The sequence below is a fragment of the Dryobates pubescens genome, chromosome 12 (genome assembly GCF_014839835.1).
Source record: "Dryobates pubescens isolate bDryPub1 chromosome 12, bDryPub1.pri, whole genome shotgun sequence".
Classification (NCBI taxonomy): Eukaryota; Metazoa; Chordata; class Aves; order Piciformes; family Picidae; genus Dryobates; species Dryobates pubescens.
The window spans coordinates 1,779,150-1,793,921 of record NC_071623.1 but is presented as its reverse complement, the minus strand read 5'-3'; the positions used below and the strand labels follow the sequence as shown (position 1 = coordinate 1,793,921).

The window sequence follows — 14,772 nt, the reverse complement described above, 5'->3', positions numbered from 1 at the left end:
CTCTCCATCATTTTCCTCCAGTCCTGGCTCACTGGAGAGGTCCCAGATGACTGGGAACTGGCCAAGGTGGTGCCCATCCACAAGAAGGGTTGGATGGAGGAACCTGGAAACTCCAGGCCTGGCAGCCTGACCTCAGTGCCAGGGAAAGTGATGGAGCAGATTATCCTGGAGGCAATAACTGCGCACCTGAAGGATGGCCAAGGGCTCAGGTCCAGCCAGCATGGATTCAGGAAGGGCAGGTCCTGCCTCTCCAACCTGATCTCCTTCTATGATCAGGTGACTGCCTGGTAGACGTGGGGAGGCTGTGGATGTGGTCTACTTGGACTTCAGCAAGGCCTTTGACACTGACCCCACAGCAGACTGCTGGCTAAGCTGTCAGCTCGTTGCTTAGACAGCAGCACTCTGAGCTGGGTTAGGAACTGGCTGGAGGCTGAGCCCAGAGAGTGGTGGTGAATGGTGCCACAGCCAGCTGGCAGCCAGTCACCAGTGGTGTCCCCCAGGGATCAGTGCTGGGCCCTGTCCTCTTTAACATCTTCACCGATGATCTGGATGAGGGGGTTGAGTCAGTCATCAGCAAATTTGCAGATGACACCAAGTTGGGAGCAGATGTTAGTCAGTTAGAGGGCAGAAGGGCTCTACAGAAGGACCTCGACCGACTGGACAGATGGGCAGAGTCCAACGGGATGGCATTCAACGAGTCCAAGTGCCAGGGGCTGCACTTTGGCCACGGCAACCCCATGCAGAGCTACAGGCTGGGGTCAGAGTGGCTGAGAGCTGCCAAACAGAGAGGGACCTGGGGGTGCTGATTGACACCCGCCTAAACATGAGCCAGCAGTGTGCCCAGGCAGCCAAGAAGGCCAAGGGCATCCTGGCCTGCATCAGCAACAGTGTGGCCAGCAGGAGCAGGGAGGTCATTCTGCCCCTGTACACTGCATTGGTTAGGCCACACCTTGAGTCCTGTGTCCAGTTCTGGGCCCCTCAGTTTAAGAAGGACATTGAGACACTTGAACGTGTCCAGAGAAGGGCAACAAGGCTGGGGAGAGGCCTTGAGCACAGCCCTGTGAGGAGAGGCTGAGGGAGCTGGGGTTGCTTAGCCTGGAGAAGAGGAGGCTGAGGGGTGACCTCATTGCTCTCTACAACTACCTGAAAGGTGGTTGTAGCCAGGAAGGGGTTGGTCTCTTCTCTCTAGCAACCAGCACCAGAACAAGGGGACACAGTCTCAAGCTGTGCCAGGGGAAGTTTAGGCTCAAGGTGAGGAGAAAGTTCTTCACTGAGCGAGTCATTTTTCATTGGAATGTGCTGCCCAGGGAGGTGGTGGAGTCCCCATCCCTGGAGGTGTTCAAGAGGGGATTGGATGTGGCACTTGGTGCCATGGTCTAGTCATGAGGTCTGTGGAGACAGGTTGGACTCGATGATCTTTGAGGTCTCTTCCAACCTTGGTGATGTTGTGATACTTAAAATATCTGTGGGGGAAATTGTTAAAAAAAAAGGAGGTGGGGGTGGAAGGGATAAATTTGCTGACTATTTTGAAGTAAATCTACCACTTTTTGATCTTGAGGGTCTCTTCCAGCCTGGTTTATTCTGTTCTGTTCTGTTCACTTAGCTTGAGTTAACGGTTTTGATAAATAAAAGCAATCCCATTATCTTTGTTCTTACTGATCCTAATAGCAGAATAATGCAGGCATTTTCAGCCTTCCAGGTAATTAAATTCACTGAAATCTTTCACCCTAGTTATATGTGAAGCAATTAGGTTAGAGTTCAGCAAAGTTACTGAATGTGTAGTACTTCTGTTAGGCTCATGAAAGCTGCTGACAATGAGGCCACCATCGGAGATGGGGGTAGGGTCCCTGCGCTCTCCAGCGCAGCAGTCTAGTGTGCCTCCTTTTGGTGCCAATATGCAAACTGCCCAAACTGCAGACCTCTCACTTCTAATGAGAGAGGCTAAGCCTCAAGAGACACCTTCAAGACTGCAAAGGGCATTTGGTTTTGCCTGCTAATTGTTGTTCTAACAGCCAGAGGCTCCCGTGATAACAAGGATATCACTGCTGAAGTACCTTCTTGGAGCATTGTTGCCGCGGGTGCCTTTGTTCCCTGGTAAAGCAACACTCAGAATAAAGGTCAAGTGTTTAGCGCAGTAAGTTTCGATACAACAGAACAAAGGGTACATGCAATTCCCTGTACTAAAGTGATAAAGGATTCAAGGACTTAACATTTTCCACTGAGTCATGAGTAGTAAGACATTTAGTTCTGAGCCTCTCACATCCCAGAGCAGTACTCTCTTCACCAGATATTTAATTGTATTTTTTGGGGTAAAAATGCAGCGGATGTGTGGGATTTTGCATCATACATGCAGTAGTTTAGCAATTTAGCAACTCAGAATGGAACCATTTAGAAAGTTTAGCAATTCAGTTAGAAAGTGCGACGGAAATGGCATTCTCTGGCCATCTCTGTGACAAGGAGAGGCAATTAAGACTGTGCTGAATGTAAATACAAGTATGATAGAGTAAAAATGGAAGGGATAAATAGCAGTGCTACAGATAATTTTGTTAGGGTTCATTTGTTAAGAGACTTTCTGCAGACTTTCATGCCACCCAGCCCCCTCTTTCCAGGGAATGCATCTTGCCCACTGGACTTACCACATTTCTTCAGTGGCTTTCAACTACATGACAATACTCACTGACCAGAAGCCGGGCAGCCTCCCCCTTTCTGTGGGGTTGCTGCTTGGCTCAGTTTTTGTGCTGTTATTGATATGATTAAGTGCAGTGGTTTTAGGCTATGCCTTTAAAATTTAGTTACAGATTTTGAGCAGAAAAGTAGAAAAATATAAACAAATCACTCGGGTGTAAAAAGGAAAACAAAAGATTATTCTAAACAAATTCATTGGGTAAATATCTGGAATAAGAGGAGCTGTACCATAACAGTTCTGCCCTTTTCTCTTCTGATCTCAGCTGTTTTGCCTTGCTCAGGGGAGATAACCTGCTTATCGGCTGGCTTTGGCTAAGTCTAACTTCTCTGCTCTTCTCTCTTGTCCCTTTTGTACGGGGGGTAAGGGAGGCAGGGAGGGAGAAGCAAGGAGCTTTCCTTGGTCTTTTGACCAGGGGGGGTTTCCATGTTGTTTGCTAATTGTAAATACCTGTATAATATTGTAACTCCTGTCTATTTTGTACATATTCATTGCATTCCATCATGTAGATGGAATCATGTAGATTTCATCACGTAGAGTGTAGATTTTGCTTGTAAATACAGCTTCTAACTGAGTTGGTCTGGCAAAGTTAATGCTGGGGGGAAACTTCAACCCACCACATCAAGCAATAGCATTCATTTCTATTACCTTGCTAGGCTGTAAGTTGCAAATTCAATAAGATTGAATCAGAATCCTTTGTTAAAGACGTTTAATAACTAGAAATAGTGAATCAGTTTTATTAAGCAAATTACATTTAAGAGTCCTGATTTAAGTCCAAAAGTGTGATAAAAAGCTCTATGAGAGCTCAGAAAACAACAGTGCTGAGGACCTTATAAAATGAACTTGTAGGTAGGTATGTAGTTGAGAAGCCAGTTCATGAGTGCAGTTAAGCTATCTGTAATATAATAGAATCAGCAATATACACTGTACATAACACTGTTGAAAACAGAGAATTTTAGGGGGCTTGGAGTATTTCCTCTTCCACAGAGTCTGGTTACAGATCTCAATCTCATTGTGGTACTGACTGCCAAAATAAGCTAAGGACTTTTAAACACTCTGAGATACCCCAAGGAGAAAAAAATATGGGAAGTCCTTACAAACTGTTAACCAAAGACACCCCAACAGCTGTGAGAAAAGACATCACAGGTGCTGAAGAGCTCTTAGTCAAAAAAAGCAACAAAGAAATAATAGCACTTAAAAATGTCAGTATCGCCTCATATTAACAAGCCCTGCAATTTTTACAACAGATACAAGGGAGCAGAGAGAAGTAGAACATTTTCTTTTGTACAGCAGATCCACTACCCTCTGTAATTTTTCAAATGTTCTCCCTACTTGGACCATAAGAGATCTGTCCTCTTTAAGCAAAACTGTGAGTAACATTACAAGTAAGATGTTCTGAAAGGATACAAATATGACATTAATTAGCCCATGTGCAGATTAACTTGACATGCAAATATGTAGTCTGAAAAGGAACTAAACCGAACTTTGATCCAATTTTAACTATAAGTAGGATACATGTATTCATTCTTCATTTATCAGATTTGGTGGAAGACAGTGTTCAATGGCTCCAGAAGAGAATGGGTAACACATACAACCTTTGTGGGAAAGGACATCTCTAATGTGTCCTTCTTTCCTGTTTCAGCTCAGTATCTGACAGAGCCTCATTTTGCTGGTATGGTGTTCTCATTCCTAGCCTATGCTCAATCTTATGACAACCCTCTGGGGTGCATTGTTCCATCACACAGCAGTGCCTCTGCTGAGGACCTCACTATATCAATGCATAATTAATTTTTCCCTTTCCAAGTTTGTTTTTCTGCCATATTTTAGCAAGAGATTGTAAATTTTTAAGAAGGACACACAGAGTTAAATAAAATCTTAATTTTTGTAGATGCATTTAAAAAGTTATGTGTCCCTGCTGCACACAGGCATGCTTGACAAAGTGCACGATTAGAGGATACCAGGCTTCCTCTTCCAATAGATAGGATGACTGCTGAACTACAGATCAGTTTCATTTACAATTTCCCCTAGACATCCCTTCAGGTTAACAGCTATTTCTTGAGAAGTAATTTAGCTTTTCAAGTTTCCTTTCAGTTTGGCTTTTCATTGAAACCGGCATCTAATCTTCCTATCTCACCAATACCAAATTTTGCTCCCCTCAGGTGAGGCAAAGGGTGAAAGGAAAAACTGATGTGGGGGAATAGGCTGGAATACCTACCAGAGGAAATGCTGGGGGGTAAAGATCCACCCCCTGACACGGGATGTGAGGCCAGGATGCTATTTAAAAACCCCGCCCTCAGGAATCTCGAAAGAGACTTCACCCCAATGGTCGGAAAGGATCCTTTCAAAGAGATAAAAATGATCATTAATCAAACGACTCGTTCTTTGGCTGGCAAAAGAAGTCGACTGTTTAAAGAAAGAATAAGCAAATCTCTGCAGAGTTAACAGTGGTTTCACTGGAACAGATCCTATAAAAAGTAGTTAAAAGTCTGAGTTTGCTTTTTAAACAAATCATACAATACACAGTCTTCACCACAAAAAGGTTGCTTCCTGCAGGCTTCTCAAATAGAGAATTCTGGCACTTCACCAAGGAATGGAGAAGTTTGGTATTTTAAAGGTGAATTACAACCACTGGATATTTGTAATACATTCCAAATTACTCTACCATAAAGGTAGTTTACAGTTTTCCATACAAACCAAAGGAAGACCACTAGAAGCGAAGCTCTGCTAGTAAAGCTCTGGTTTATACTGGTATTTTAAAGCCACCTGACAGAAGTTTTGTCATGGAAGCAGAGACGAGGAACCAGAACTGGCAGCTACATTATTGACTTCTGTGTCGAGGCAGCTGCATCAGCTTGAGCTTCTGTCACATTTCCCAGCACCTGCCAATAAACTAATGCAAGCAAAACCCATGAGTATAGACATGGCCCCTTTCTGCTTTGGCCTCAGCAGGAGCTTAACACATTTCATGCTTTCAATAAAATAAACTTTATATTTTTCTCATTTCCTCAATGTACAGCTGTATTTCTGGAAACAATGACTATCTCATGCACCTCTTTTAAAATAAGTACATGTGACATATCTCTTATGGTCTTGATAAATAAGGACTGATAAAACACTGTTCCAGCTTTCAGTGTACACACAGACAACTAGGGACATCATTTCAGCTGGTTGAAATGCAAGTGTTCAGTGCATGCCAGCCTCAAAGATGGATCTGAAATGAGAGGTCTAAACATCTTGATTAAAAGCACAGAGTCAAGACTGTCCTACCTTGCAATAAATGTAAACCAACAATCAGTATAATTAGTGTATTTTTGCAGGTACATCAGGCAATAGCAAATTCATTTACATAATTTTGCACCATTTCATAGTTGTTCTTTTCAGAGACAGAAAATACCGTAATTTTTATACACAATGAGGAAAAAGAAGGAGTTAAAATATAGTAAGGAAAACTTAGCCTCAAAAAATACAGATATATACTTAGTGAACTTAAAGTAGCTTATGAGAGCTCTTAAATTATCTTTTCTTTTCAGTCAAGGGTTTTATTGTTTCTCCTCAGAACATTTGCCATTTAGATTTGCTATTAGACCTGCTGCAGTCTGTGGAAAAAGAATTTACTTCATTAATGCTCTGGCTGCAGTATTTTTCTATCTGAAGGCTGAAGATAAGGCTACTCCAGAGAATCCTTTGGCATTCTTCTAAAAGTGTTTCCAAATTCCACGACTCCCATTTCAAAATATTTTCAGAAGTGATCATGGATAGAGTCCAGAATGCAATAAACAGAGATTCCATTTTGACATGGAAAACTGTTTCATTAATTCTAAGATGTTTAGTACTAAACAGCATCTCAAAACATGAAGGCTATAGAATGAACATATTAAGACTTCCCAAATAGAGCTTTGCTTCTCCATTCCAAAATACGAGTTACAGAGTCCCACACCATAGGCACAGACCTTTGGAAAAGCCACACAGCTTGAGCTTCACCACTGACATTTTCCTACATGAAAATGTTGGTAAATGGCAAATAACTCAGGCTTCCTGGTAGCATTGCAATAAATTATTTTGTTACAGAAAGTCATGAAGTCATAACCAAATTTATTTCACTTACTGCACATATTGAGAAAACAAAAAGCAGTAATCCAATCTGTGATATAAAAAGGAGAGATAGAGGGCTAAAATTATTGAGACTTTATAAGCAGCAAATCAACAGAAAGAATGCACATAAATAGTATTTTTCTCTCACACTTGCAAGGCAGGATTCGGTTGCTTAAGTGTAAATGCTTTGAGTCAGTTGAGAACCTCTGGAAAATCTGAGACATTCACATTTCAGTGCCCGACTTGACAAGATCTGCAGATCTGCACCCTTTGCAAGGGGCGGCAAAAGGCAAAGCAATTGTCGGTATCTAACAGTAGGCACCTACTGTCATTTCAGGTAACTGAATCCCATCCAAATAGTCTCACCTCATGTAAAAAATGTCTCTGATTAAGCAGAATACAGAGTTACAAGAATGAGACCTCATTTAGTCTCTTCTAGAAGTCCACGAACAGCTTCTGAGAAGAAAAAGGTAATGTTCAGTCCTGATCGGTATCCATCAATATAAAACTGCACAAAAAAGAGAGGTTGAAAGTTCATTCGTCTTAAAATGTGCCTAAATTAAAATACAGCAAATACAGCAAATGTCCAGAATGAACAGATGGGTGCTTTTGGTGACATTACCTGCACAATGAATAGAGTATGAGAGTATGTTACATGAGACCATACATGTGGAAGTTGATTACCATTGCAGGTTGAGAAAGAAAATTAATTCTCACCAAGTCCCATCAGTCACCCCCAGAAGGACAGAGGTTTGATAAGAGCTTTGGGCATTTATAGTCATTTACAAGCTTACACAGATTTCTTTTTGTTTGCATAAATGATCTTATAGAATCATAGAATCAATAAGGTTGGAAAAGACCTCAAAGATCGTCAGGTCCAACCTGTCACCCAAGACCTCATGACTACTAAACCATAGCACCAAGTGCCATGTCCAATCCTCTCTTGGGGATTGGAGTCCCCTCCAGGGAAGGTGACTCCACCACCTCCCTGGGCAGCACATTCCAATGGCTAACAACTCTCTGTGAAGAACTTTCTCATCACCTCAAGCCTAAACTTCCCCTGGTGCAGCTTGACACATTCAAGAGTCTCAATGTCCTTAAATTGAGGGGCCCAGAACTGGGCACAGTACTCCTGTATCTTGAAATAGTTGAAAGAAGGTGTGCAACAAAAAAATGGTGTTCAAGAGCTTTCTAGCTCTCTGCTAACACAACGAAAAAAGGAAGTAAGAACATGACATTAAAGAGTAAACACCAGCTTCTCAGAAATATGATAAACTTCTGTGTGGAAATCGATGATGAATAATTGCAACTCCTTCTCTCTGAACATTACATTGTCTATTCAAATTGGCAATGAAGATGTAGTCTTTCCTCCTTTTCTAAATTGGAATTATGTTGAACCAAAGGAAAAAATCTACCTGCTTTATATCCTTCTGCTTCACGCTCTAAATTACAGCAGCAATATTCTTTTTTTACAGATGTGTGCTTGCACAAGGCTCAATGCTTCATTCAGTCTCTTTGAACCAACCACAGTCGGCACTTCTAAGATGTTAGTGTCCTGGTTGGGCATGACCAGGCCCTAACAGGTTTCCCTATGAGTCCCTAAGAAGTAGGGGGAGGTAAAGAAAAGAGAACATGCACATAGATTTGTCCAGACTTGCAGGCAGCATGAAGTCAACAAACCAGTTTGGCAGGTACCCTGACCACTCACTGCTCTGCTGATGCTCAGAAAGTAATTGGCTAACTTTCAAATCACTTTTCTGCCAGTGGTCTGTTTTGTTTCAAAAGGCAGTTAAATAGAGGGGTTTTGCTAAATCCTCCCCTTTTTTCCTCTTGGCTGCTGCCCATGTGCTGGCCTGCTGGTTGTGTGCTGCTGGCCCCATCCCCCTCCAGCGCTCACCGCACGGTTTCAGTTTTACTTTCGGTTTGGACAAAATGCTTGGGTCCTATTTTATTTTCCCTTGGCTTTACAAAATTATATCAAGAACATAAGTTCTGGATTATAAAATTTCCTGACTGCTGCTCTCAACACCACGTCTTGGATTGACCAGAATTTCCAGACTGAATACTGCTCTTGTAAGTGCTCCTGATTAGTGGTTCTATAAAAGCATATTGGATAGTTCTTTTTCTTCTTCTTTTTGTTTTCTTCTTTGTGCCTTTGCTCCATCAGGGAGCAGCGGAGGCACACCTTGTTGCTCAGTCAAGAATTGAGGCTTCTCGCTCTCCCTCTGACTTTGAACTTGGTATTAGGTGTACAGTCACTTTTGCTGAACCCTTCCTTTCCCTAAATTGCACACACTATTATTATTACCAATGCTGGGATTAAAAGTAACTGGAAGAATTGTCTGAAGGGGGCCTGGAAGAAGGGAGGAGAACCAGACAGTTATAGTATCATAGTGTCAGTCAGGGTTGGAAGGGACCACAAGGATCATCTAGTTCCAACCCCCCTGCCATGGGCAGGGACACCCCACACTAGATCAGCCTGGCCAGAGCCTCATCCAGCCTGGGCTTAAACACCTCCAGGGACGGGGCCTCAACCACCTCCCTGGACAACCCATCCCAGGGCTTCACCACTCTCATGGGGAAGAACTTCCTCCTCACCTCCAGCCTGAATCTCCCCACCTCCAGCTTCATTCCATTCTCCCTAGTCCTATCACTCCCTGAGATCCTGAGAAGTCCCTCCCCAGCCTTTTTGTAGGCCCCCTTCAGATACTGGAAGGCCACAATGAGGTCACCTCGGAGCCTTCTCTTCTCCAGACTGAACAGCCCCAACTCCTTCAGTCTGTCCTCATAGGAGAGGTGCTCCAGCCTTCTGCTCATCCTCGTGGCCCGTTGTTTCCCTTATCTATGTGTATAAACAACGAAGCAGCAGCTGCAAAAGACCTTTATCTTAAATTCAAGGTAAATCAGTGGGAGTCTGTCAGAGGATGACAAGACACTGAACACAGCCTAAACTCTTGAACTTTCTGACCAGAGTGGAGGCTTAGTAGACTTCTAAATATTAACTTCTCTGCCCAAAGTCGTGAAGAACCTCATTTAAATGCACATACAATGTATGTAGTAGCGGGGGGTGCATGTGAAGGGGGACATGTAGTAGGCATTTTGGGACAGACTGTAAATCCTGAGTACCTAGCCTGTAGGGAAAAGGAGAGGGAAAATTTGCAGCTGGGAAATTAGGATAAAAGGTAGCTGCATGTCCCAGCAATTTGAGAGATACCACTGGAATTGTCCTGTGGGCTCTCCCTTTATTCGAATAAAGCCTTACTCAACTCCTCTCTCTCCGTTGTGAACAGGAACTTCTAAGTAGAGAGAGAAGTTTTCCTTACACCAACATTTTGTGTAGGTAATTCCCCACTGGATACACAACCTGAATGAGTTGTGAATAAGTGTATTGATGTCTGGCATGGGATTTTGAGTTAATAACATTATTAATGTTTTTATTAACCGTCCCATGAATCGAACATTAATAACCAAAGAATCATAACAGCTAGTATTTTATTTCTTCAGTTAATCTAACCTTTCTTGAGTAATGCCATTCTGTCAGTGCACGTCATACAGACACTAGTAGTTTACACCTGTTCTGTTGTTTTCTCTGAAAATTAATACTCTGTTTTGCAGCAGATACAGTTACAATGATGAGAAGAGCCTTTAGTATAAAGTCTTACTGGTTCTAAGCTGGGAAAAGGAAACATGAATATTAAGCCATGGTTCCTCAGTGCCCTGAAATACAGCTGCTATTTAGCAGCTTACAGCCATGGATTTATTGAGAAAAAAAGGCCCCCAACCTCTTCCCCTCCTTCACACACATTAACATGGAAAACTTCATCAGCTACAGATATTAGTTAGAAATGTGCATTAAAGCAATCAAAATATATGGCAATACTCTGACAGCTGACAGTTCACAAAGTATACATGATTTACTGTGTCCTGTGATACCAGTTTATAACTGGGTGTCAATTCTTTTGTTTCACAAGTATTACAGCTAGGTGGCTGTGCTCAGGGGCAGTCTGTGAGCGCTGATTCAATTAGCCTGTCTTGCACCTTCATCTATTGTTCCAGAGGGAATATCACCCCACTAATTGTAGAATTTGATAGGGAAGTCACTCATATATCATCCTAAACTGGCCTGGTTTTAGTAACTTCTTATACATAGAATAAACCAGGTTGGAAGAGACCTTCAAGATCATCGCGTCCAACCCATCAACCAATCCAACACCGCCCAAGCAACTAACCCACAGCACCAAGCACCCTGTCAAGTCTTCTCCTAAAAACCTCCAGTGATGGCGACTCCACCACCTCCCCAGGCAGCCCATTCCAATGTGCAATCACTCTTTCTGTATAGAACTTTTTTCTAACATCCAGCCTGAATCTCCCCTGGCGCAGCCTGAGACTGTGTCCTCTTGTTCTGGTACTGCTTGCCTGGGAGAAGAGACCAACATCCGTCTGTCTACAACCTCCCTTCAGGTAGTTGTAGAGAGCAATAAGGTCACCCCTGAGTCTCCTCTTCTCCAGGCTAAGCAACCCCAGCTCCCTCAGCCTCTCCTTGTAGGGCTTATGTTCCAAACCCCTCACCAACTTTGTTGCTCTTCTCTGGACTCGTTCCAGCAAGTCAACCTCCTTCCTAAACTGAGGGGCCCAGAACTGGACACAGTACTCGAGGTGCGGCCTAACCAGTGCAGTGTACAGGGGCAGAATGACCTCCCTGCTCCTGCTGGCCACACTGTTCCTGATGCAGGCCAGGATGCCATTGGCCCTCTTAGCTGCCTGGGCACACTGCAGGCTCATGTTCAGTCTACCGTCGACCAGCACCCCCAGGTCCCTCTCAGCCTGACTGCTCTCCAGCCACTCTGACCCCAGCCTGTAGCTCTGCATGGGGTTGCTGTGGCCAATGTGCAGAACCTGGCACTTGGATGTGTTCAATCTCCTGCCCTTGGACTCTGCCCATCTGCCCAGCCTGTCGAGGTCCCTCTGCAGAGCCTCTCTACCCTCCAGCAGATCAACTCCTGCCCCCAGCTTGGTGTCGTCAGCAAATTTACTGATGATGGACTCGATGCCCTCGTCCAGATCATCAATAAAGATGTTAAAGAGCATGGGGCCCAGCACTGATCCTTGGGGCACACCACTGGTGCCTGGCTGCCAGCTGGCTGTGGCACCATTCACTACCACTCTCTGGGCTCGGCCCTCCAGCCAGTTCCTAACCCATCGCAGTGTGCTCCCATCCAAGCCATGGGCTGACAGCTTGGCCAGGAGTTTGCTATGGGGAACGGTGTCAAAGGCCTTGCTGAGGTCCAGGTAGACTACATCCACAGGCCTCCCCACATCCACCAGGCGGGTCACCTGATTATAGAAGGAGATCAGGCTGGTCAGGCAGGACCTGCCCTTCCTAAACCCATGCTGGCTGGGCCTGATCCCTTGGCCATCCTCTAAGTGTTGTGTGATTGCACTCAGGATGACCTGCTCCATAACAAAGCAACAAAGTTGGTGAGGGGTTTGGAACATAAGCCCTACGAGGAGAGGCTGAGGGAGCTGGGGTTGCTTAGCCTGGAGAAGAGGAGACTCAGGGGTGACCTTATTGCTCTCTACAACTACCTGAAGGGAGGTTGTAGACAGACGGATGTTGGTCTCTTCTCCCAGGCAAGCAGTACCAGAACAAGAGGACACAGTCTCAGGCTGCGCCAGGGGAGATTCAGGCTGGATGTTAGAAAAAAGTTCTATACAGAAAGAGTGATTGCACATTGGAATGGGCTGCCTGGGGAGGTGGTGGAGTCGCCATCACTGGAGGTTTTTAGGAGAAGACTTGACGGGGTACTTGGTGCTGTGGGTTAGTTGCTTGGGCGGTGTTGGATTGGTTGATGGGTTGGACACGATGATCTTGAAGGTCTCTTCCAACCTGGTTTATTCTATGTATTCTATGTATTCTATGTATATTCTAATCTTTCCTGGTACTGAGGTCAGGCTGACAGGCCTGTAATTCCCTGGCTCATCCAACCGGCCTTCTTGTGGATGGGTACCACGTTGGCCAGCTTCCAGTCAGCTGGGATCTCTCCAGTGAGCCAGGACTGATGAAAAATAATGGAGAGTGGTTTGGCCAGCTCATCTGCCAGCTCTCTCAGCACCCTAGGATGGATCCCATCTGGTCCCATGGACTTGTGGGGGTCCAAGCTGCTGAGGAGAGCTCCTATCACTTGCTCATGGAACACAGGGAAACCATGCAGCTCCCTGGCTCCCTCTGCCAGTTCTGCAGGCCAGCTGTCTGGTAGACGTTCTTTCCAGCTAGTAAAAATTGAGGTAAAGAAGGTGTTAAGTACCTCTGCCTTTTCCTCATCCTGTGTTACAACATTTCCTTCCATGTCAACCAAGGAGTGGAGGTTGTCCCTGCCCTACCACACAGAGCAGAAGGGCAGGAGTAGATAGATGGGTAAAGGAAACACAAATGCTCAGTTCAGCTCCAGAGCACAGGCATTATTTTGCACATATTTACTAGCACTTGCATCACAACAGCATGGCCAGCCAGGAGGAACAGCCATTTTTTCCCCACGCCAAAGGCACATCCTATGGCCTGGTGTAACAGCAGTGGAGCTGTGATGAAGGTTCCTAGATCTGCAAAGGACATAAAGTTCTGCAAAGCATATGGCTCAGTAGTAGTGAACAGATGGATGGGTGGATGAAATTAATGGCACCAAACACACCCAGTGCAGTAGTGGTGGAACCCAATGGACTAGAATTAAGCACAAGCTCTGTTTAAATGGGGGGTAAGCCCCTGTAAGCTACAGTAAAAAGCTTCAAAGCTCTCAGGGATCGAGGAAGCTGAGAAGTGTTACCCTGATCCATGATGTTTGCTGCTGACACTTTGCAGAAACTTCCAGCAGAAGCTGAGCACAGTTATAATTTATCAATGGCAGTACATTCTCACTTGTGTCTGATGACTTGAGTGAAAACTTTCCCACCAGTTTTGGCCTCATATGCAGTAAAATGCCATCCTGAAGGGCCCACATCCCACTCTTTCTTCCTTGCCAGCTACTGGCTTCTCCGGCCCACTATCATAAGCAGCACTTGAGCTAATGAGGCGGCAGCCTCTGGGCCCACAAGACTTGCAGGGATGGAGTCTTGGCTGGTTTGGGCCTGAGATGATGGCACGTGGGTGCTAGTGGCATATCATAAAATACTGGAGCACAACAACAACAATTAGCAAACCCGAGTGTGATTATCTGTATTGAAAGCACAGAATCATAGATGGCTGAGGTTGGAAGAGACCTCTTGAAGTCATCCAGTCCAACTAAATCATGGAAAGATTTCTATTACCTTGCAAATAACACTTCTTCTCTCGAGTACCAAAGCCAGTAAACCCAAAACCTATATGAAATACATTTTGCTGTGCAGATGTAAATTTGTACTCTAATATTCAGCAGCAACTTTTCAAAGAGTGGTCTAATTTTGTTTGCCCAGTAGCACATGAGTGTTTCCACTCAAGTAAATGACATCATCCCAGAGCACTCACAGATAATTCTTTCATTGCTGAGGAAATTGTTTGTCTTAAACTGCATTCTAAAGCAGCCTGAATTTTTAATCTTACTGTTGTAAAATACAGAACTTGCAATCTTAAAGTAGCCAATGCCAATGGAAAAGGTAGAACATCTTAATTTAGCAGTTGGACTAAAGTTAGAAAGAGTAATTTCTTGACACACCTGCACGCTAACAGCTACCACAGGAATTATAGTTTATGTTAGTAGATATAGCAAGGTGCCAACATATATGAACAGAAGAAACAGGAAAGCGGAAGATAATCTACTGTTGGAGGCATGTGTCTGAGAACTGCTCACTGTGGTATTTTTAACCAGTGAGACTGATGTTCCTTCTGAAGGAACTCATGTCAACATCTGAACCAGAGAGAGACCTCTGCACCTGTTCTGCCCCACTTCAGGTCTGAAATGTAGGCAATGGAGGGAATTATTTGGCAGAACCTTTTCTGATTATGAATTTCCACTATTTCAAATACAAAT

General features: G+C 44.3%; 1 protein-coding gene across 2 annotated transcripts in view; it reads right to left on the bottom strand.

Annotated features, from left to right (window-relative positions):
- LOC104301781 (ephrin type-A receptor 6) overlaps positions 1-14,772 on the bottom strand; it is a 641,386-nt gene that overhangs the window by 100,367 nt on the left and 526,247 nt on the right. For both annotated transcript variants that reach the window (XM_054165754.1, XM_054165755.1), the window contains one exon: positions 4,899-5,021. In XM_054165754.1, coding sequence (XP_054021729.1) covers positions 4,899-5,021 — 123 coding nt within the window. The remainder of the gene's footprint in view (positions 1-4,898; positions 5,022-14,772) is intronic.